The sequence below is a fragment of the Thunnus albacares genome, chromosome 20 (genome assembly GCF_914725855.1).
Source record: "Thunnus albacares chromosome 20, fThuAlb1.1, whole genome shotgun sequence".
Taxonomy (NCBI): domain Eukaryota; kingdom Metazoa; phylum Chordata; class Actinopteri; order Scombriformes; family Scombridae; genus Thunnus; species Thunnus albacares.
The window spans coordinates 16,269,223-16,291,813 of record NC_058125.1 but is presented as its reverse complement, the minus strand read 5'-3'; the positions used below and the strand labels follow the sequence as shown (position 1 = coordinate 16,291,813).

Here is a 22,591-nt window from a genome sequence, read left to right as displayed (position 1 = left end):
ATTTGTTAGTTTTCATGCACATAGTTAGGAGCCTGAATGTAGGTTTGAAAATGTTTGTATTGTATTATATCAGTTGTCTAGTAAAATGGGCTTTTATTTGTGTTCAAATTTACATATTAAAATGAAAGATAGCTTTATTTCAAACTAAACATTGAGGGGGGCAGGTGGTCTGTGAGCAATCATGGAGGATTAGTGACTGCTTTACTGATTAGTTAAACTGAGGTTGAACAGGTTATGAGGTCATAACCAGCTCAGTGCTGTGTGATCACAGCTGTCGGACTCCCTCCACTGATCAAAACTCCACATTTCACCAGGCGCTCAGCCAATCTGCCAGTCCTCCTGTCTGAACATTTTGACACAATTAAACACACAGTACGCACTATTATTTGCTCATTCACACACATTCATTGATGCATGACAAGCTCGTGGGTGCGAGCATGACACACGTTTTGTTTGGATGTTCATGCAGCAGCTAGTAACGATAAGTTTTTACTGCACTTAGAAGTTTTAAATTCTGACCGGCTCTGAACCAGCAGGTATGAAATACGAGCAGCCACATAAGCAGCACATTTATCTCTCACTGTGAAAATAATCCAGTGCAACTGTTCCAAATATTAAGAGGTAAACAGGACATTACTCTTCCAGATAAGATATTCATATCTTGGTGGCAGATACGCATTGCAGCTTTTTCTCCCAGCTTAAGTATAAAAGCAGAGAGAGAGAGGCTTTTAGTATCAAATTGTCCACTGAAACTAAATGTCCTCAAATACAAATTCTCTAAAGTACTCTTTATCAACTTTGGTGTCAGGACTTTTAAAGACATCAACAAGATTATTAATGGGATAGAAAAGAAAATATAGTAATGCTAGATTTAGGGGCCTGTCATTTTCTGATAATTTCCCAGGAATTTTTCTGGAAAGAGAGACATGGGTCACAAAGTTATTTGAGTTTAGTTGGCTGAGAGTTAGTTGAGTTCATAAGCAGTTGATTTCCAAAATGTTCTTGAAAGGAGCCTGAATTTTAACCCAAGTAAATATTCATTCGTTGTTGTTTTATTCTCAATATATGTTGAATTGTATGTTTGCCTGTAGACAAATTTTACATTTTTGCACATTTAGCTGACCTGCTTTGCAGTGACAACACAAAGTCTCTATAGTTACAGCAATTAATGGGATTAATTAGAATTAGTAGAAAATCATATAGTCCTTTCCACCAACTGTCCTATGAATTTACAGAAACACTTCACTTCATCTCTAGGAAATTACAACTATTGGACTCGTAAAATAAAGCATTAGGTTCTGCTACACAAAATTATGTTTATTTTTTTGGACTTATCTCTAGTCTTTGCTTTTGTTCTTAAAAAAATACAAGATGAAAAAAATCAAATGAAACAATCTGAGAAGAAGAAAAAAATCTTTTCAAAGCTCATTGACAGATCACAAGCAGATTTAATTTTAAATGGTGACAAGCTGGAAAGGTTTTTGAACCACCATTCTAGAGAACTTTTTTACCCTTCATTGTTTGTACTGAAATGATTTAGAGCATACGCAGTACTTTTCTGACTATAGAAGTGATTCATATTTCAAATTTTAAGTCACATTTCAGACTCTGCAGTGCTGCTGCAGCAGTGCTGTATTTTCTCTTTGCTGGGTCATATTTCAAGCTGTACTTTTAGTTTTAAAGTCAGCTACAATAGCTGTTATTACATCAGCTGTGATTAATTTAGGGATTGTTGCAGAATCACTAAATCCATCAAAAAATACAGGACTGCCAAAGCTTCTCATTTTTCCATACACAGCTTTGCTGGCCACTCACATGACTTGTTTTCTGTTTTAAATGTAAAATAAAGATAAACGCTGTTCTTGTCCAAGATTAAAGAATGAAATTTGGATTGTCCAGAGCAGTTACAGGGTTATAGGGATGAGATGTGGTTTACATTGTGAAGCCAGCTGATGGACAGACGTCTGACCTCTTCCTTTCCCTGGATGAATCCTAAAGGAGCTTACACTCTAATATCCTGATGGGAAAAGGGTTTGCTTTAAGCTCACTGTACACGCCCAATCGCAACGAGAATACTAGAGAGTCTGAAGTAAAAAAAGAGACCTTTTTGACGCCAACCTGTTGGGTGCCAATATCATGAAAGCACTTGATTGCTTTTGTTTTTTTTCTCTTTTTGGAGGAGGATCATATTTTTCTCTACATGATATCTGACAAGGTGGATGCAGAAGAGTGAAGACGTGGTTTTGAAGCAGACTTGTCTTTGGAAACTTTGTCTTGGAAACCATATTGATTTTCAGACATGATTCCCACTAAGATGTTAGTGTACCGGGGACCCGATGGAGGCACACACTCCCAGACGATTTCAAACACGAGAAGGAGAAAGAAATCAACCGGAGAGCTCTTCCAGAAGGGCTACAGAGTCAGGATGGGCCACGGGCAGGTCAGCGAAAAAGAGGACCAGGACAGCATCTGTTACAACTTCGGTTCATGCGTCCATGTAATCTCCTATTGGGGTAAGACCTGCAGGAACGTGCTAGCGAGGGGGAATCTCCGCTAAAGCTGAAGGCTGGCATGTCTAGAACTCTTTGGACTCAGTGTCAGCTGGAGCAGGTTCAGGTTCAGGATTTGCTCTGTATTATGATCCCCATCTGGCGAACCCTGACTTGAAATGAAAAAAATAAAAAGAGCTTTGGCAAGGCACACCGCGGTTCACGTCATTTTATAAAAGATTATTTATTTATATTTTTTGGCTGAATGGTTTCCCGTAACGTCTTTGATTTGTGTCATTTGGCATTCGCACAAATCCATTCCAGCAGGGAAATTTGTCTGCACGATTAATGCACATAGAGATGGATTTCACTTGATTGCTCAATCTTGGCTGAGATGGCTTTTAATTGTTTATGCAGCAACGACACTGCGGCGGATACTGCTTTTTTCCAAACTTGGTTATGAATCATTTGGCTTTTAAACTAAAGGTGGGAAGTTCCTTTTAGCAGGCAGGTAAATAATGAGACATAGGAAATGGTGATGTCTGTTGATTTATTTGAGCTTTTTTGACAGACACAGCAGTAAACGGGTAGTAATGAGATTGCGATATACATAGCTTTAATGATGGTATGATACAGTCAATCGTGTACGGATGGATGGATGTCAAAGCAGCTCAGGCTGATGCCACTGCTGATTTTGTTGTTGCAACATTGTCCTTGACCTCCTGGCAACAGACTCCAGTTTTTTTTTTTTCCTTTCCATAAATACCCTTAAATTTAGGATTTGACGTCACAACTGTTTACTCATTCAATGTGGCGTGACAGCATCCACCTGTCTTTACTCTAATCCAGGTTTTCATCTCTTCCACGTTCAGGGTTTTATTCAGCAAGAAAGAAACATCTATCAGGTAGATGCTGGTGCTGTGTGAAGCTCCTGAGATTAAAACAGAGTGTTATGAGTTGATCAAGAGATATCTGGGATGCCGAGCTTGTTTTCATTTTTTCCTCACATTATAAATATTTCTTTTATAATACAGTAAGTGCTCAGTATCGTTTGATCTGTCGGAGTTTATTTTTTATCAAAATAAGTCCAATGAAGCTGATAAACATGGATGAGAAATGGAAAGGTATGACTACTTTTTAGACCACAAGCAAATGTCATTGATGTTGTTTTAATTGTTATTGATCATCTCTGGTAATTTCTTTATGGTTTTTTTGTCTCACAGGCTTGAGGTTTTTAAGGGCCTTAAGGTTGATACAGTTCTCAGAAATTTTACAGTTTTTGAATATACTAAAGACAAGGTAAGTGTATTCATATTTCATCTCACTTTTTATTAGTTTAGCAGAGTGTAAATTTTGTTGTAATGTGAAATACTGCACGTACAGTGATATTGCACTCATTTTGCTCTTAAATAAGGCACTGATTTTACTTTGAATGTGGAAAATGAGTATTTTGCCATGTTTTGCTTGATGCAAAATTAATCACAGTATGATCACACGCTCTCTTTCAATTTGGTAACAATTAATATTACGTGCAAAGATAATTTCTCGGCACTGCAGCGTGCTGTTTTGTGCACTGGACGTTCTGTACTTTATGATGGAGTCTTGAACTAAACAGCTTTCTGTGTGTTAGAATTAAAGCTTTTTGCACAGATGTCATGTCAGGAAGAGCTTATAGTGCCACAAAATGCTTTAGAATAATCTCCTCACTCATGCACTCAGATGAAGGTAAAAACAGAACACACAAAATAGAAGTGGACAGAGGTCATACAGGGACTGTGAAGAACTGAGAGTTTCATCCCATAATAAGACATCATCTGTATTATTTAAAAAACATTGCACCTATAAATCCTAATTACATAGTGAAGACTTCTGCTTGGTCACATTTTTGAGGGACATCTGCATTTTGTGTTGCATGTTTTGTGTTTCTGTTAAATCCCTCTTTTTAACTGTTTCTCACAGTAGCCCCCTTACATAATAGCACACTCACGTAATTTATGACTGAACTCAAAATGCAAGCCGTATAATGCATTTTAGAGCATGTATCTTCCAAATCTATCAACTTGTTTTGACATCTTGTACGCCGTTTGTATCTATGCCAATGTAATGACTAATGCTAAATAACTAAATACCTCATACTTTGTTGTCTGGCTTTCTTTTTTTTATTTTTTATAGCAACTCGATAAAGCTGGTGAACTTGTGCTCAATCTTCATAAGCACATGGCTAACTGCAGCAGGCTTCATACATTTGGTAAGTTAATGGGAGCCATTGAGGTAGAACAGGAAGTATGTTGGTATAATGAATACCCGCTCATTATTAGTGTATCATTTTTATTGCACTGCCAAAGAGGATAAAATCCATTATTTGTTTTTATGGTGGTTGTATAAATCTCAACCTCTGTTCCAGGTGGAAAACTCAGGGGATCCTTGGGAAAACTTCCAAAATTCCCAGGCACTTTCTTACTGGGAATGTGTCTACTTACTCATGGTTACTATGTCCACTGTTGGCTATGGAGACGTTTATGCAAAAACCACCCTGGGCCGCCTGTTTATGGTCTTCTTCATCCTTGGTGGTTTGGTAAAAATCCCTCTCATTACTTATTCCTGCTTAAATCCTCCATGCAACCAATCATTACATTGCGCCAGGTGTTAACAAATGCTGGGATGCTCCCAACTCAGGGCGCCCCATCACCCGTTGTTTACACTGAGCTGTTTTTGTAGCTCATCACTTCGCCACAGTATGTTGCATGTCATGTATCGTAATGAGTTGTGTACAATATTGCAGCATTTATTCAGGTATAATGCTGACATTTTGTTTTGTTACATATTCATTATTTTATGACATGTACAGTAGAATATTTGCATCTGTTATTAACTGTTTAAGTACTGCGGTTTCAGGTGGCTCCACTCTCCCGCTCCCCCTCTCCCATTCCAACAAACACAATGACTTAGGGATGATTTATTATAGCCCAGTTTAATGGATGTAGCAACATAATCTCACTTTCTGCACAAATATTTAAAAGCAAATTTACAGAATATAATGTGAGGATGAAAGCAATCAATCAAACACAAAACATCTTTTATGAGATTTGCTACAGACTTTAGTTAACCGATGAAGAGAGTAACCAGAGGTTATTTAGAGAACACTGTTATTCAGATTGTAAAATATTATGCAGGAGTGGATTGTTTAGTAAAAGAGAGTTGTGTATAAAATGGGTGTAAGTGACATTAAGTTTTATGTCTTTGGAAAGCCACAATGATCTCTTCTTGATCATCAAAATAAATTTGTCATCATTAAAAAAATACCCAGAAAGAAAAAAAAAAGACTCAAATGAATAACTTTATTTACTTTTAGAGCCAAAGGGGCACTTAAAGATCCCTTTTTGCTTTGTAAACAGCATGTTTTATTGGTGCAGATCCCCTGCAAAAGTACTCTTGCAATTACATCTTTTGCTTTTTTGTAAATTCCTTTTAGTTTATTTGCATCATGGGAATTGCAAATCTGTTGTATTATTTAACTAAAATTCTTGTGCATTAACAATCAAATACTTACAAGCAGTTAGAAACTATTTTACCAGATGTGTATCCTGTTAATGTCGATTTTAAATTTTACTTGCAAACTTACATTTTGAATTTTAATATGTGAAAAATGCTCACGTTAACTATAATGGAAAAGATGCAGTCATTTGAAGTTTAGATTTTCCTCTCATGTATCATTAGTAAAATGGCATCTGTGTCCCTTTCAGACTCAATTCTGTTAGTAATAGTAAATAGTAACACAAATATATTGTGGCATTTTTAATGCAAGTCCTCAGACTGAGTTCTTCATTGTGCAGCAGTGCAGAGGTTCAGAGTTAAGCTAATTGTCTGCCATCCATTTGGCTTCGTTATTCAAATCATCCCGACATGTGTGTTTGTTGGACAAAACATGGCACATAAGGCTTTTTCTTAATTTGTTATAATTTCTATTTTTCTATCACAGATTGACATACCGCTCATCGGCTGTCATTTTTCTCCTTTATTTTTCTTTTCGTTCAATATCTGTAAATATTGGCCCGATAATTTCCTTTTATTTCTTTCATTTTCATACTTTTTCTCAATATTTTGAATGTAACTGTGGTATAATTTCAGGCTACATTCAACACAGTTTTCTTAATTCATTAATGACTAATTTGAATGAACTGCAGCTTTTTTTATTTTCTTTCTCCTTTTTCCCGTTATCAACTAAACATTAATACTACTCCTGCACATAGCATTCCGCTTCCAGACTTCACGGATTGCTTTAAAGCAAAAATAGAGGACCTGCTCTTCTTTGCCTGTCTTTTTTTAGTCTCTTCTTCTGTCTCCTATCTTCTCCTTAGGCCATGTTTGCGAGCTACGTCCCTGAAATCATAGAGTTAATAGGAAACCGCAAGAAATATGGTGGTTCCTATAGTGCTGTTAATGGGAGAAAGTAAGTATTCAAGGAGGCTCTACTGCCTCCACCGCAGTAGAACCTTCTCTGCATGCCCTTTTCTTTTTCTTTTTCATGCATGTAGGCCATGTTTGCTCGCTACGTGCCAGAAATTGCTGCTCTCATCCTTAATCGGAAGAAATATGGAGGGAGTTATAACTCGACCAGAGGCAGAAAGTAAGTCAAACAAATGGAAAAAACAGCAAACTTTTAATGGTGTGGTTTTGTGTGACTCAAGTGGCCCTCTCATAAAGAGGTGACATACCCTGACTTTTGCTTAACTAGACATCATGAAACTGTCATTTGAGATGTAATGATCTCAATTAGCACTAAAGTCACACTGTGACTGAAGAACTTGGCCATGATAAATGTGTAGAGTTTATTGTATAGCTGCTGCTTTTATTTGTGCAAGCTGTCATCTCTGCTTGTCATGAATGAACGTCAGCTTTTACCCTGCAAAAAAAAATCTCCATCTCAACAAGTGATTTTTGTCTGTTACGGTGTCATAAAAGTCTTTTTCTTTCAAGTGAAAGAAACTGCTTGTGCAGTTGGATTATTTTGATCTGTTTTCAATAGAAATCTACTTGTTTTGAACATTTCTAAATCTTATTGTCAGCATCTCTAAAAAAAGACATTCTTTTAAAATGAAGTCAATTCGTATTGGAAGCATGTTGAAGTAACTTTTACTGCCAGACAGGTTTTTTCACATTTTAGGAAAATAGGACTTTGAGAGCTCAAAAATAGACAAAAATGACATGAAAAATGGATATTTTTGCAGTGTAGTCATATACATGTATTACTGTCATGCTTAAAGATAGCACATGTAGGATTTTCTCACATCTCTTCCTGTGATATAAACTGTGATTATCCATGCTACTGTTGGGGAAAAGATTAGAAAAGATTAAACCATGGCCACTAATTAAAGAAAAGGATGGTAGGCTGTGCAGACTCCTCATCCATTTTAAAGTGTGTCTTGGTCCATTTCAATCAATGATTAAGTTAGGTTGTTTTGCCATTGGCTGAAGTAATGATGTAGCTTAAAGTGAGCCAATAACTGTTGCTGTGGCTATAAGTGTAGATTACATGATAAATGTAAATGCTAAAACATAATATAACTGGTGCACCAGTAGAAAACTGATTCAATAACTGTCAGATATCCATCTAAAGTTTGCTAACATTATCTAACATTAGCCACCAGCTACTGGTCATACCGGAACAAGTAAGACTGTAGAGGCAAAACCTCTGAGTGTATTGAACTGAGCAAGGGTGAGTTTTATTTGTTATGAATTAATGTTTCATTTGCAAGAGGAAATATGTGTTATTTCTTTTTTAAAACATTACATAGTCTTGCTTTAGAACTCAGTCATTGTTGCTATGGTTACATCCTTGATTTTATTGAACAGCTGCCAGCCAATCAGAAATTAGTGGTAAAACAGTGATAAATAACTCCAGTCATTATAACAGCATCCTCTATTATACTGTATACTTTTTTGGATCAGTATTGTGCATCAAATAAGTCAAAATAAAAAAGTGACACCTCTCCTGTCACACTATAGAAGGATCTGGGACTCTTTGGGATATCCTGGTTAAATAAATGATTTTAATAACCGTATCACAGTTTATTCTTCACTGGCACATTTTAGAGAAAATCCTACATGTTCTGTGGTGTCTTGTAATTAGACTGCTTATTGTCAATGTACATTTGTGCCTGTTTTGTGTTTGTAAATCAAGTGTTTGCATTCATTCACACTGTTTGATTGTTTTCATCCATCTCCCATCACATCCATCCAAAATCCAAATTTGCACACCAGACAAATTGCATGTAATACAATAAATCAAAAAACTGATGGAAAAAATAAGTAATACTAATACTTTTTACTACGTATCTATATGTGATTTCTATACCACTGATTTAACAGAAAGCAGAAAAAAAGCGACTAATTATTGATAATCATGTTTTTTCCCTAACAAACAGAAATAGTGATTAATTCCTGATAAAATATTAAATGAAATACAGAAACTAATTAAGATTTGTCGATAGAGACATTGCCTTGAAGACAGAAATAAGCAACCATAACAGTATTGATCAGATCAGATACCAAACCCATACTTTTGGTCCCGTGTGCCATTGCTTGCTTCATGCTGATTTTTTTTTTTTTTTTTGGAATTTTCTGTTTTTCTGCACTGGAAAAACTATTTTTGTCCTGCTATGCTTGTCTATTTTCCATGCTTTGCTTCTAAGCATTCTTGGCCTTTATCTTCAGTCTGACCTACACCCTCAGGAATAAATAAAATCTTGAGTTTAATGGAATAGTTTGATATTTTGAGAAATGCGATTATTTGCTTTCTTGCTGAGAGTATTACAAGATTAACACCACTCTCATATCTGTACAGTAAGTATAGAGCTACTGTAGAGCCTGGAGGTGATAAACATAAAACCACAACTTGTTGTTGCATTTCTTTTTGTGCACAGATTAAACAAACAAGATATAACATGTTATATAGTGAGCTTTTGAGGTGCTGGTCGGTGTATTTTTCTGCTTTGGACAGAGCCAGGCTAGCTGTTGCACCCTGTTTGCTAAGCTAAGCTAAGCTAATTGCCTTGTGGCTCCAGCTTCATATCTAATGCACAGACATATCGATCAGCTCATCTAACTCTTTGCAAGAAAGCAAATATGCATATTTCCCAAACTGTCGGACTATCCCTTTAACATATACACCTTTGTGTCCCAAGCTCTGCAGCTGTTTCTAAAGATAGTGAGATACTGCTGGATGCCTCAGCCCTCAAAAGAAAATATGGCTTCTGTTAGAATGGCTTTTGGTACTTTTGGTAATGGTGGTCGTTCACTTTGTTTTGGAGAAACAAAGACTTGGTTTCTTTAACCGAGTCTTTGCTTCTTTTGTAGGATAGTTTTGTAGAAAATTAATTATTAGAGCTTAATAACTATATAATAAAATACATTCCAGTTCTTGTGTATCTTGTTTTGTGTGATTTGTATTTATTATGATTTTGTCTATTTATTATTATAAGTGAAATCAAAATGTATTAATATGATTCATGCAGTATATGAGACTTTTTCTTCCTTGTGATGGTCATAGGGAGCTGAAGCAAAGGACCAGCTCATTAGTGTTTGTATTGGGTTGTTTTCATGCAATTACTCACACAAACATAGTGGACACACTGGCACCAATAACATCTAGCATAGTAGGTACATTTTAGCAGCAGCCTACAGTTCTGAGGAATTAAGAAAATCTGTGGATGTAATTTTAATCTGCACATGCTTTTAGCTTCGGCCTCCTACATTTAAATATAATACATATTCATTTTAGTGTCTACTTAAGATGTTTTCACGGCTGTATAGTATAATTAGGGACATTATTTTTCTATTTCCCTCTGCTCTTTTTGATATCCTTACAGTACATGGTGTCATTACAGTCATTATTGTAATAGATTCAGTGGTGGAAGAAGCACTCAGATCCTTAAAGGTGCAGTATGTAGAATTTAGTAGCATTTAGCAGAACAGACTTGGCAGAAATGGAATATAATATTCATGTTTTCATTAATGTTTTAATTAGTATATAATTACCTGAAACTAAGAATTGTTGTGTTTTCATTACCTTAGAATGAGTCCTTTATATCTACATAGGGAGTGAGTCCTCTTCCACAGAGTCCACTATGTTGCACCGCCATGTTTCTACAGTAGCCCAGAACGGACAAACCAAATACTGGCTCTAGTGAGAGCCTTTCATGTTTTTTGCAGCCACTGTAGGTTCTCCTACAGGCTTGGAAATGGGAGGGGGGGATATTCAGTTTGTTGCAATCTGCAACCTCACCACTAGAGGCCTCTAAATTATACACACTGCACCTTTAAGTACCAATACAGCAATATAAAAATACTCCATTATCCATCACTCCATTACCATTAAACATGAAAAATCCTACTTAAGTAAAAGTACTTAAGTATTATCAGCTTGATGTAGTTAAAATATTGTATTATTATTATATATGACATCATTAGGTTATTGATACTGAAGCATCAGTGTGTAAGCACCATGTTACTGTTGTTGCTGGAGATGGAGCTAGTTTCAACTACTTTATATACAGTTAGCTAGTTTAGTCCAGTGGTTCCTAACCTAGGGGTTTGGCCCCTCCACAGGATCACCAGATAAATCTGATGGGTCGTGAGATGATTAATGGGAGAGGAAAGAAGAAAAAACAAACTTCTGATACACAAATCTGTTTTCAGTTTCTGTACTTCTTCTCTAATCTTTGATTTGTGGTGAAATATTGGATCATTTGAACATTTACTGAATTGAAACCATGTGAGAAGTTTAGAGGGAAAAATCACTATTTGGTGGAGCTGTCAACAACTCATAGACATCTGAAATGTGACCCCGACTACACACTGCTTTTTGTAAGACTTAAAAAGCCAAAAAGGTCAGAAACCACTGGTTTCATCTTTAACAATGTGTTGTATTTTAAAAGATTATTATACTATCCATACTATCCGTGTCAAATATTCATCTGAAAAGTAACTAAAGCTGTCAGATAAATGTAGTGGAGTAGAAAGTACAATATTTACCTCTGAAATGTAGTGGAGTAGAAGTATAAAGTAGCATCAAAGGAAAATACTCATGTAAAGTCCAAATACCTCAAAATTGTACTCAAGTACAGTACTTGAGTAAATGTACTTAGTTACTTTCCACCACTGAATAGATTTAACATCCTTTAAATTGTTTTATAAATTACTGGAACAGTGCAAAATATCTTTTGATTAATTCATTGCACATTAAAGCCATGAAGACACACTACAGTAGATTTCCAGCTGTGTTTTTTCTTGGAACAGCAGCACGTCTAAACAAACCTTTACCTGGTAAACAGTTGAAATTATTGTCTTAATAATTTTTAAATAAATATATTATAAAGATAGGAATACCTCTAAACTAGGTTCCTTACATAAAGGATCTTTGATACAGTGTGTGGGGAATCTGTCACTGTGTGCTGATTTCATAATCTCCATCTAAGTAAACTCTGATCCTTTATAATCTGATACTGAAATCCGCAGTGCTTTCTGACAGACTCATTCAATCCTCACTCGTCACAACAGGAACATAAAACATCCCTCCTGTGACATAGTCTTTATCATTTCCACACAGATTCCAAATCAATCACCTGAATACAACATTACCGATTACTTTTCATGTCCATTACATCCATTTCATCTCAGGTTTACCTTCTGATTCTAGGATAAAAATGAAGATGAAACAACGATTTTTGTGTGTGTGTGTTTTGTTGTTGACTTTTATTCCAACTATGTTTTAGTTTCATGATTGTTCTGCACCTCGTTTTCTAGGCACATCGTGGTCTGTGGTCATATAACACTTGAGAGTGTGTCCAACTTTCTAAAAGACTTCCTACACAAGGACAGGGATGATGTCAATGTAGAAATTGTTTTTCTCCATAAGTAAGTACATTTTCTTTCACTTGTGTTGCTGAAAAAACAGCAAATTTCATTGCTCAAGAAATAACAATCATCTCTTCAGGAGATTAGAAATAGTGTTTCTCCTCAGATTTAAGAATTGCTCTTCTTTTCTCAGTATTTCCCCTAATCTTGAGCTGGAAGCCTTGTTCAAGCGCCACTTCACCCAGGTGGAGTTTTACCAAGGGTCTGTCCTAAACCCACATGACCTGGCCAGAGTCAAGGTAACTGACTGATAATGCTTCTTCCTCTGTGGCTAAGAGGGAAACTGTTTTGATGTCCATAGAGTCTAAATTATACGGTTACTGCTTGTTGTCGATTGTATAATTTTGTCTGTTTTCTGTGTGTAATGTTGTTTTCAGATTGAATCAGCCGACGCCTGTTTGATCTTAGCCAACAAATACTGTGCTGACCCTGATGCTGAGGATGCATCCAACATCATGAGGTAAACCGCTGCAGCCTCTCCAAGAATTACTGTTTGGTTATTTGATCGTTTGTTTGTTTGTTAGTTTTTTTTCATCCTGTGACCAATTATGTATGATTGAGTTTTAGCTTCTGAGAAAAATACTGAAATTGGTGAGAGCTTCAAGGCTATTTCAGTTTTCAAACAGTTGTTAATGGGTTTCAGGGATTTTCATGTCGTTGATAATAATACTGTATAAATACAGCTTAAAATCTAAATGGAGAATTGCATTGAGGGTTTAAATACTCTTCCAAGTTCTAAGAAGTCAGAAAGAAAGAAGAAAAAAGAAAAAATGTTATATTTTGATTATAAAATTAGAAGTTTAAATGTGCTACAGAAATAAGGAGGTACTTGATTCTAATCAATATGCTCTATAAATTATTTAACATGTAATAATCTGTTTATACACAAACAATTGTCATCATGCAAAGACATATTGACATTCGTCTCCTCAGTTAGCACTGTGTTGGTTTTTCCTTGTACCACAAACTCCACTGGCCCCCCTTGTGTGAGTAAAATGGAATCTTTGAAAATACTAAATCATTTACAATGAAAACTGTCAATACAACACCAACTGGTAAACTCATGCAACAACGGACAGGTACTGTATTTTGGAAATCCAGATACAATAGACTGACATACTGTATATGAAATGCTACCAAACGCTCGTACCTCAAAAAGTGAATGTCAGTGTCTGATATCAGTTTCCACTTCTTCCTGGACTCAAATTGTGAGTGTAAGGGAGCCTGTCAGAACTGGCTCTCAGACAGACTCTAAACAAACTCCGGGTGCTCACTTTCCCTTTTGGAAAAGTTTGAAGCACTCAGAGGGAATCTGTTAAAAATCTGCAGTTTTCTTTTACAGAGAGAAACAAAAAAAAAACAATCTCTAGTTTTAAATCTCTGGGCATAAAATATAAACTGCCTGCTGCCTACCTGTAAATTCTGTTTTTAATACACAGTATGTGAATGTTATTCTAGAGGTGCAAGGAGGACAATGACAGATAAACCTTTTGGAAGTTTTGCAAGTGGTCTGATTTTGTTTTGTCCTTTTTGTCCTGCATTAGAGTAATATCCATCAAGAACTACCATCCAAAGATCAGAATAATCACTCAAATGTTGCAGTACCACAATAAGGTTTGTATAATCTTACTTTTACTTGAGTCATCAATTAGATTTGCTATTGTTGTATTTTAACATTTTGAACTTAATATTTATGCTTGGGTTAGTTTACACTGATATCATTTTAGTTTTGAAAGATGTTATTGTTTGATATTTTGTATGACTTGGTTTTTAACATCTTAGAAGTGTTTTACTGCAGTTTATAGTTCTGTGAAGCAACCATATAACTTTATGTTTTGTTTTTATCCCCTTAGGCTCACCTTTTGAACATCCCAAGCTGGAACTGGAAGGAGGGAGATGACGCCATTTGCCTTGCAGAGCTGAAACTCGGCTTCATCGCCCAGAGCTGCCTGGCTCAGGGTCTCTCCACCATGCTGGCCAACCTTTTCTCCATGAGGTCCTTCATCAAGGTAGCCACAACTATTCATCCATCGGTGCTCACTGTATTAAGTTCAAGAGTAAACATTGTCTGAATAGATAATAATGATTATCCCAGATGAGGTCTAATCTGGTGAGTGGGTGGAAATAGACTTGTAAAAAATAAATTAAACTTGGATAACCTTGTTTTTGTGTTGTTTTTTTTGTTGTAATAGTAAGAGCTTGTCTGTCCTTTGCGCATAAACCTTGTTTGCAGATTGAGGAGGACACATGGCAGAAGTATTACCTAGAAGGAGTGGCCAATGAGATGTACACTGAATACCTGTCAAGTGCCTTTGTGGGCTTGTCTTTCCCTGTAATTTGCGAGTAAGTACTCAAAAACATACTCAAGGTTTTGTGTTTCCTAGATGTACATTAATACACACTCTGTGGCATTTAGTATTGGTCTTTTTAGTAAGTTTTCTGATTTTTCAATGAAGAGTCAGAACGCAAAGGTTGAACATATGAGAGAATTTTTACTGGAAGCTGAAGGCAGCTGTGGTTGCAATAAATGTTTTATATATTTATCTCAAGATCATACATTAATTATCTGGTTAAGTGCCGATCAAGTCTCTTGCTATGTTACGAAAATTCTTATTATTATTATTGCTTTTTAACTTGCGTTGAGAAAACAAAAGACTTTTCTCAAACCTTGCAAATTATTGTGTTATTATGAGAAAACAACAATCCAAAATCACATGATCTTGAGATAACAGGTTTTAAAAAAGAGCAACCATTGCCACTCTTTGGCCTCCGTACAATAATTACTATTTCAATTACTGGATTTGTTAGTTGAAGACTCAAAGAAGCTAAGGTAATTCCAAAAGTATGCACTCCACAGGAAAAATGGATGATCAGCTTCAAAAATATACTAATTTATACCGCAAAGTAGAAAACTGGCACTCCCAGTTAAGATTAGTTTCAGAAAACTGCAGGCGTTAAGTGTGCATGATGTCTAATTATATTGTTGTACTCTTCTACAGACTCTGCTACGTGAAGCTAAAGCTACTGCTGATAGCTATAGAGTACAAGTCTGATCAAAGGGAAAGCAGGTAAGTGGATGTGCTCACAGTGGATTGTAAGTTATTAAAATTCATGAATGCAAAAACTTAAATGCGCAGGTGTGTTTGCTGTCAGTATTTACTTGCAGTGATGAAGCTACTTTAAATCAGTTTGTCTGTTTGACTGCAAACACAATGTGCTTTAAAAAACGTGCTAATTGGTGTCTAAATCGTTTTGTTCACAGACATCACAGGGCTTTCTGACAAATTAATGTGGAAAGTGGCCATTTGTTTCTTTAAGCACAGCTAAAGCTTTGTTTTAGTGGTTTCTCTAAAGCACTGATGCTCATTTTTATACCATTTGAAGTGTCACTGCTACAGTATCTATTTCATCAATTTAATTTAATAAACAGAGCATCCAGTCAAGTGAGGTGCGAGAACTAATCCTGCCAGCCTAGTACCATTGCCAGTGATTACAGCAAAGCCTTACGAATTCTGATATAACTTTCTGCTGTAACATCCCTGGTCTATAAATTCTGACAGCACCCTGATAAACCCTGGAAACCATGTGAAAATGCAGGAGGGGACCCTGGGCTTCTTCATTGCCAGCGATGCCAAAGAAGTAAAGAGGTAATGAACGGGAAAAGTAAAGTAACGTAACGGTAAAGTCTCTTTTCTGATAGAGGCTCTTTCATGCTGGGTTGAATTTGCTGCTCTGTTGCATAATGTATCATGACACACACCATATCTCTATTCACATTATTTCTATTGAGTAATAGTATGTAGGAGAAAGGGCAAAGAAAACTTGGCCAAGCTTAATATGATTGTACACAATTCAAATGTTAGAATGTCAGATTGTTAATACTGTAAGAGGCTTGTTTGGTGGACTAGGCTGCATGCTGCCAGTCCTGACAACTTGCCAGATAGCTTAACATGTTGTTAGTTAGCATGCTTATAGATGATTATGTTAGCTGTTAGCTAAGTATCTGCTCTTTGCTTGGTCCAGGGTAAGATTCAGATTAAAGCAATGTTAAGTCAACATCATTTAAGGAATTCTCAGCCAACTCTTGGCACATTTTATTTCATGAATGTCCCAGAATTTTCCTCCATATTTTCCAGTTTTTCTGTCTGTATCAAATACTTTTATTAAATGTTTCTGTTCAAGAGTGACTAGATGTGAACTGAAACTATTTGTTGCAGATGTTGGGAAGATAAAATGTCTGTTAACAATTTATTTCAGCATCTTGGACAGTGGTTACATGGGATTCTTGTTTTTCTTCCATAGGGCACTGTTTTACTGTAAAGCTTGCCATGATGACATTACTGATCCCAAAAGGATAAAGAAATGTGGATGCAAGAAATGTAAGTGATTACATATTAATATATTGTCTGAGTTGCTTTGCCTTCATCAACAGGCTTTCGCAGACTAAAGTGAAACAGCAGACAGCATTAGTATAGCGGTGTGATCATGTGTTTACATGACCTACATAGCTTTGTGTCCAAACCACTTAGTTCCTGCTTTAATAATTCACTTCATGAAATCTTGTAACTTGTGCATGAAGAAAGGTCATCAGAAAGTTTCCCTCTTAAAACTACATGTTTAGGCCTCTGTATGACATCAGTTATTGCCCTCATTAAAGGGTCAGTTCACCCAAATTATAAAACACAGATTTCCAGTGGTGTCATGCAAATAGTTTAGTTTTGGTTTTATGAACTTAGGTTTTGAGATATCCTTCACTGGATTTCTGCCTTTTTTGAATTTGGGTGAACTGTTTCTTTAAAAGAAGCTTAGCATAAAGACTGGAAACAGGGAAACAGCTAGCCTGGCTCTGTCAGAGGGTAATGAAATCCTCCCACCAGCACCTCTTTAACTCACTAAATGACATGCTATATCTAATTTGTTTAACTCAGACAAGAAAAGCAGTGACTTCCTGTCACCGTGAGGTTGCCAGGCAACCACTAGAGTCTTCAGGAAGTCACTATGCCCAACCAAAACATGTCCAGCACATAACAACCTGTAAAACCACATCTTGTCGTTCTTTTTTTAAATTTTTTTTTTTTTTTTTTTTTTTTTTTACATTTTTTGATTTTTACAGATTAAACACATTTGATTATTAGTTTCCAGACTTAATGCTAAGCTAAGATAACTGTCTCCTTACTTAGCTTCATATTGAATACAGACAGATATGAGGATAGTGTTGCTCTACATGTGCAAATACATGTATATCCCAAGCTATACCCCAAGCTATTCCTTTAAGTATTCTTACTTTTTTTATTCTTTCCTTGTTGGTTGCTCAAGTATGTTTGTCTGCTCCTGATGGACATGATAAGAGCATCTACACAATATTCTGTTTTCAATCTTATTCCCACCTATTATAGATAAAATATTGAAAAGCAAGCAAGTTAACACAGGTAGATTCCTCCTTACAGATTCACTATGTCTAAATATGCATTGTGTGGATGTTGGCTATAGTGTCTTTTGTACAAAATCTGTCTGTGCTGTCAGTTCATTGATAACTTTGTGATGTTAACAGGCGTTCAGAGAGACTATTAACACCACAGGTACCTGGATGGATTGTATGTTTCTAGACTTTAAAAATATCATGTGCCACTTTGTTGTTCTTTCACTTGGATTTACTACAGTTTGTCTTGTCTTTACACTAACTATTACAGCTAATATGTAACACTAACATTTGGTGTATTATTTTACTGCTGCTTGGGAACTTGACACACTTTTCTAAAAAATTCACTTTGTAGTGATATATTGTGAGTAATGCGGATTCATTTCCGCTCCGAAAATACAGCCTGCTGTCACTGATTGAAACAATCTGTTTGAATGTAATGTAAATGTTGCATGTACAATGGTTGATGCTGCCTGGATCCTTTCCCGTTGTCATGTGCACATCGCTTTTCAATCGAGAAAAACGTTCAACAAAAATGAGCAACAATAACAATTTTGGAAGACGACACAGAGAGAGATAAGGACAAAAGGATAAGGATAAAAAGTTGAGCATGCAATAACTACTATCTGTTGTTATTGAGATAATGCTAAAAATTTGTTGATGCACCATTATTAACTGAGCATCAGCGTTTCATTCATGCCTGCTTGGGTCAGTAATACTCCAGATCACCACCAGATGTCCCTGCGGTCCTTTGACAAACACAACAACATCCCTGCATGAGGAGCATGGCTTTAGAAACGCAAGGATGAGAAATGAGGGACATTTCTCATTTTAACTGTTTGATAAAAGAAATAAATCATTTGACATATATCCCAAAGCGATGTAATTCACAGAGGTGACTGCACACTGTCTCACAACACATCAAGCAGTATGTGTTACTTGAACATGTCAAATGAATTTATGGTCTTATATAGTTTTACACAAGTGTTGGAACTTATTTATATGCCCAGAAAACTGTTTTATGTGAGACATTGTCACATTTACTTTTTCACTTCTTCATCTTATCTAAGAGTTTAAATTATCAGTTAGATTTTATATTGTTTAGTTTTTAAAAAAATCAGAAACCAGTACAAATACTTTAGTGTTGTAAAATAACATATAACATGCTCAAATATTGTCTCATTGCATAGTTGATATATAGAGGTGAAGGATAGGGGTGAAGTCAGGAAGTCAATCAGGAATTCATGAGAAAGAGTTTCTTCTGCTGCTGAAGAAATTCATGACCTGCCCTTCCCCCCCACCCTCAGTCATGTCACATTTTTACCCACAAACCACATGACTTAAGGACCTCATGATATTTACCCCACTAGTCTCATAAATGAACCAAGCTGAATAAACCACAAAAAGTGGGGAAAAAATCTGACATTTGCTCGCGGTCAAGCCGAACTTCATCATGTGCATCCCAGCAGCAGCCTTCCTCTGTGCCCTGTCTTGCCTTTGTCCACTCTTCCTCCAGAACGACCCTCACCATTAATCTGCTCTTCCTCTCCTCTCGTCTGAACCCATGACTGTAGCCAAGAAGCCCGCCTACAAGAAAATGAGACTGGCATGTTGTTTTGATTGCGGCCGCTCAGAGCGGGACTGCTCTTGCATGCCAGTTAATGTGCGTTGTAACATGGACTCTCCTCAACGCGACATCCCACTCTCTGCTGTCTCTGTTAATGATTGCTCAGCCACTTTACGTGCCTGTAAGTTGTCGCCATGACATGTGCTCTTCAAAGTTTGTAACATGCACTGTGTAACCCGTGCAGTGTGTCTTTTAGCTTGTGTGGTGTCTAGCTCTAGCAGCTGTATCAACACTGTCATGGATATAGATGTTGCTTTACTGTTTTAGCTTTATGATTTTTTAGTCAGCTGGTGCTCTTCCCCCTGTGTTGCTACTTTTGGAGTGACTTTTAGCTGTTGTGAAGCATGCTGGTATACTGTTTTGCTGGTGTTTTGTCAGAGAATGTGAATTCAAATTGACCTTTAAATTAGATCAACAGCCACTAATCCTTAATTTTTGCAGAGTGTGAAAACAAATCTTCCCCTCAACAATAGTGATATAACTTAAATAGTTGAAGGGGATTCTGGAGTGCTTCCCCCTCCAGTGATCTCGCCAACATGAAACCATGAAACCTACATGTAAAGCTGTACATCCCTGTCACACTTTTCTCGATGCAAACTCAATCTTATAGTCCTCCTGGTGGAGAATTTTTTATGCATTTCATCAAATTATTTGTTTTTTTAGACGAGCACAAATGCCATAATGATGTCACTGGAGAGGGTAACATCTTTTCAATAATAACCCAATTAATATTCATTTAATCAAAATATTTCACTAATATACCCTCCAGAAATGTGTAAACAGGATAGGATTTGATATATATATGTATAGATGCCACTGACAATTTTTTTAAAGATGGTCTTGAGAGCACCTAAGGGAATTATATAAGGGAAGGATATTGAGGTTAATGTACAGGTTTTATTAAATTAAAAATTTAATTAAAAAAAACCTTGAACAACCACTGTCGGTAAATTCTCCAAATCACATTCAATACATAAACCAGTGTCCCATTCATTGCTGGATTGTAGTTTCTGGCTTTGAGAGTTTTTATAGCACAATAATACAGTAGAGTACAACAGTACGATAAGAGGAACATACAGTAAGTAATACAATAGGACAGTTCTGGATCATATCGGACTTGTTTGAATTGACATGAACCGAATAGAGCTGCATATGAATTCTCAATTCAAGTGTGATTCCCCTTTAAAGCCAGAGGGCATGTTAAATTGTACTGATGTATTGCAGAAGGCACGAATAATGTGTCTGAGTTTGTAAAGCGTTGATACAATTTGCTGGAATATGTTGTAGACTGTCATACAATTTTAGCAAACGTCTCTTGATCAAAGACCATTCTGTGTTTAGCTGAACATCCCTGGGCGTTTCTACCCCTCAACATGTCTTGCAGGGTTGTGTGCTCTGAGCATCGCCTGGCTAGCTAAGCTCGAGCAGAGCTCCGGAGTTGCTGTCGACACAGTGCGGGAGACGCACGGAGTGAGGCCTTATACGGCCTGACATGGAAATTATGTTTGCATTTTCATTTTTGGAGTGCTACCGGTTGTCATGAAACTCAGCCTGACAGTTCCTAACCACCAGGCAGCCGAGTGCCCCCCGCCCCTTCTTCTTCTCTCGTTGTGGGACAGATGCTAGCCTGTTAGTCCTGTGACTCTGCTCGCGCCCTCCGATTGCAGGCGACAGATGCCAGGACCAGCAAGGTCCCTGTTTGAACATTGCTGTCACTGTCCTGCCTTAAGCTCAATGCATGACCTTTATTGTAAGCAAGGGGTTGAAATAAGGTACTAATGAGCATGTGTGGGACTCACGGCTCCAAAAAGTTCCATGTATCCGTGCAGGTTGTCTTAGGCAGTGTAGAGGAAGGAGAAACAAGCTTTTGGGGAAGAGGAGAAAAAAAATAAAGACAATACTATATAGACTTTAGAACAATAATACATATTGTCACATAATGCAAGTCTGGTTACATGCATACATCCTTACTAAATGTTGCAGGTCTACCCAGTAAGCACTGGTGATTTTCATGTCAAAAGACATCAAGACATGTAGGTGAAAACCGGGAAAATGTGGTTGACATTTTTAGAGGTCAAGGTTACATTTTAATGGTTATATTTCAATGTGTATTGTAATAAGAGTTTACTTCACACTAAAACATTCATTTAATGCTGTTAAAATAACAGTTATATGTCACCTTGATAGAGCTTAAACAATTAATTGATTAATTGATTAGTCAATCAACAGAATCACCAACTAACTGATTAATTGCTTATGTTTTTAGGCGAAAATATCAAACATTTCTTAGTTTTAGCTTCTTAATTGTGATGATTTCCCAATGTGACAGTAAAGCTATATGAAGACATTGAAGGCATTTTTCATTTCTTACATATTACAGACTAAACTATTAATTAAGAAAATAATTGGTAGAATAATTGATAATGAAAATGATTGTTAGTTGCAGCCATAAACCTTGAAACACTAAACCCTTAAAATTTTTAACCAAATTTTGCCCTGTTTGAACCCAGCCATCTTTTACCTGCAAATCACCAAATAAACGCTTACTTTAAAGTATCAAATGTGTTTATATTCAGCAGGTGACTACCTACAAACATTTGACTATGTTTCACAATTTAAACTTACTGACCAAATCACTGAAAATAACATTTTTAACTGACCTGTGTTTTGTTTTCTCATTGCTTTGTCCATGTTGTCTTCAAGGCACACCTTTTTTTTTTATATGTGCCTTAAAGAGAAACCCCTCAGCCTTCAGTTCTCAAATGTCATTTATAATTTGCTTTCATTGCAACCTGTTCTTCCCTGTAACCTCTCATCTGTCTCTGCATTTTTCTCAGCTAAAAATAGCTATAATGGATATATCAAATCAAGTAAGTTTTGATTTCCATTCTCTCTTTTGTCATTTGTTTCTAACCCATTCCACTTGTGCATTCTTAGCTATCACCACTTGTTCTGTCTTTAACCCTCTGTATTTCACTGTTTTAGTCTTCATTGCTCTGTCCAGTCTATCATCATCCATCATTATATTTTATATGCAACGCATTAGGAAATTGTGTGGTTTGTGTTAGGTATCAATTGCAGCTCAGCAGTAGATGGTGCTGCTGCTTCACTGTGAATGTGGATGAATTAATCCAGTGTAGA

The 22,591-nt window shown here is 36.5% G+C and overlaps 1 protein-coding gene across 6 annotated transcripts in view; it reads left to right on the top strand.

The window, feature by feature from the left end:
• The window catches only part of LOC122970753 (calcium-activated potassium channel subunit alpha-1-like), a 97,900-nt gene that overhangs the window by 45,653 nt on the left and 29,656 nt on the right, over positions 1 to 22,591 (top strand). For 3 of the 6 annotated variants that reach the window (XM_044336941.1, XM_044336943.1, XM_044336942.1), the window contains exons 6-20: positions 3,713 to 3,788; positions 4,662 to 4,737; positions 4,894 to 5,064; positions 6,848 to 6,939; positions 12,294 to 12,404; positions 12,538 to 12,643; positions 12,782 to 12,864; positions 13,949 to 14,018; positions 14,258 to 14,413; positions 14,638 to 14,747; positions 15,404 to 15,472; positions 15,965 to 16,051; positions 16,707 to 16,783; positions 19,398 to 19,571; positions 22,288 to 22,320. In XM_044336941.1, the coding sequence (XP_044192876.1) occupies positions 3,713 to 3,788; positions 4,662 to 4,737; positions 4,894 to 5,064; positions 6,848 to 6,939; positions 12,294 to 12,404; positions 12,538 to 12,643; positions 12,782 to 12,864; positions 13,949 to 14,018; positions 14,258 to 14,413; positions 14,638 to 14,747; positions 15,404 to 15,472; positions 15,965 to 16,051; positions 16,707 to 16,783; positions 19,398 to 19,571; positions 22,288 to 22,320 (1,491 nt within the window). The remainder of the gene's footprint in view (positions 1 to 3,712; positions 3,789 to 4,661; positions 4,738 to 4,893; positions 5,065 to 6,847; positions 6,940 to 12,293; positions 12,405 to 12,537; positions 12,644 to 12,781; positions 12,865 to 13,948; positions 14,019 to 14,257; positions 14,414 to 14,637; positions 14,748 to 15,403; positions 15,473 to 15,964; positions 16,052 to 16,706; positions 16,784 to 19,397; positions 19,572 to 22,287; positions 22,321 to 22,591) is intronic. The other 3 variants (XM_044336946.1, XM_044336945.1, XM_044336944.1) reach the window with 2 other exon arrangements.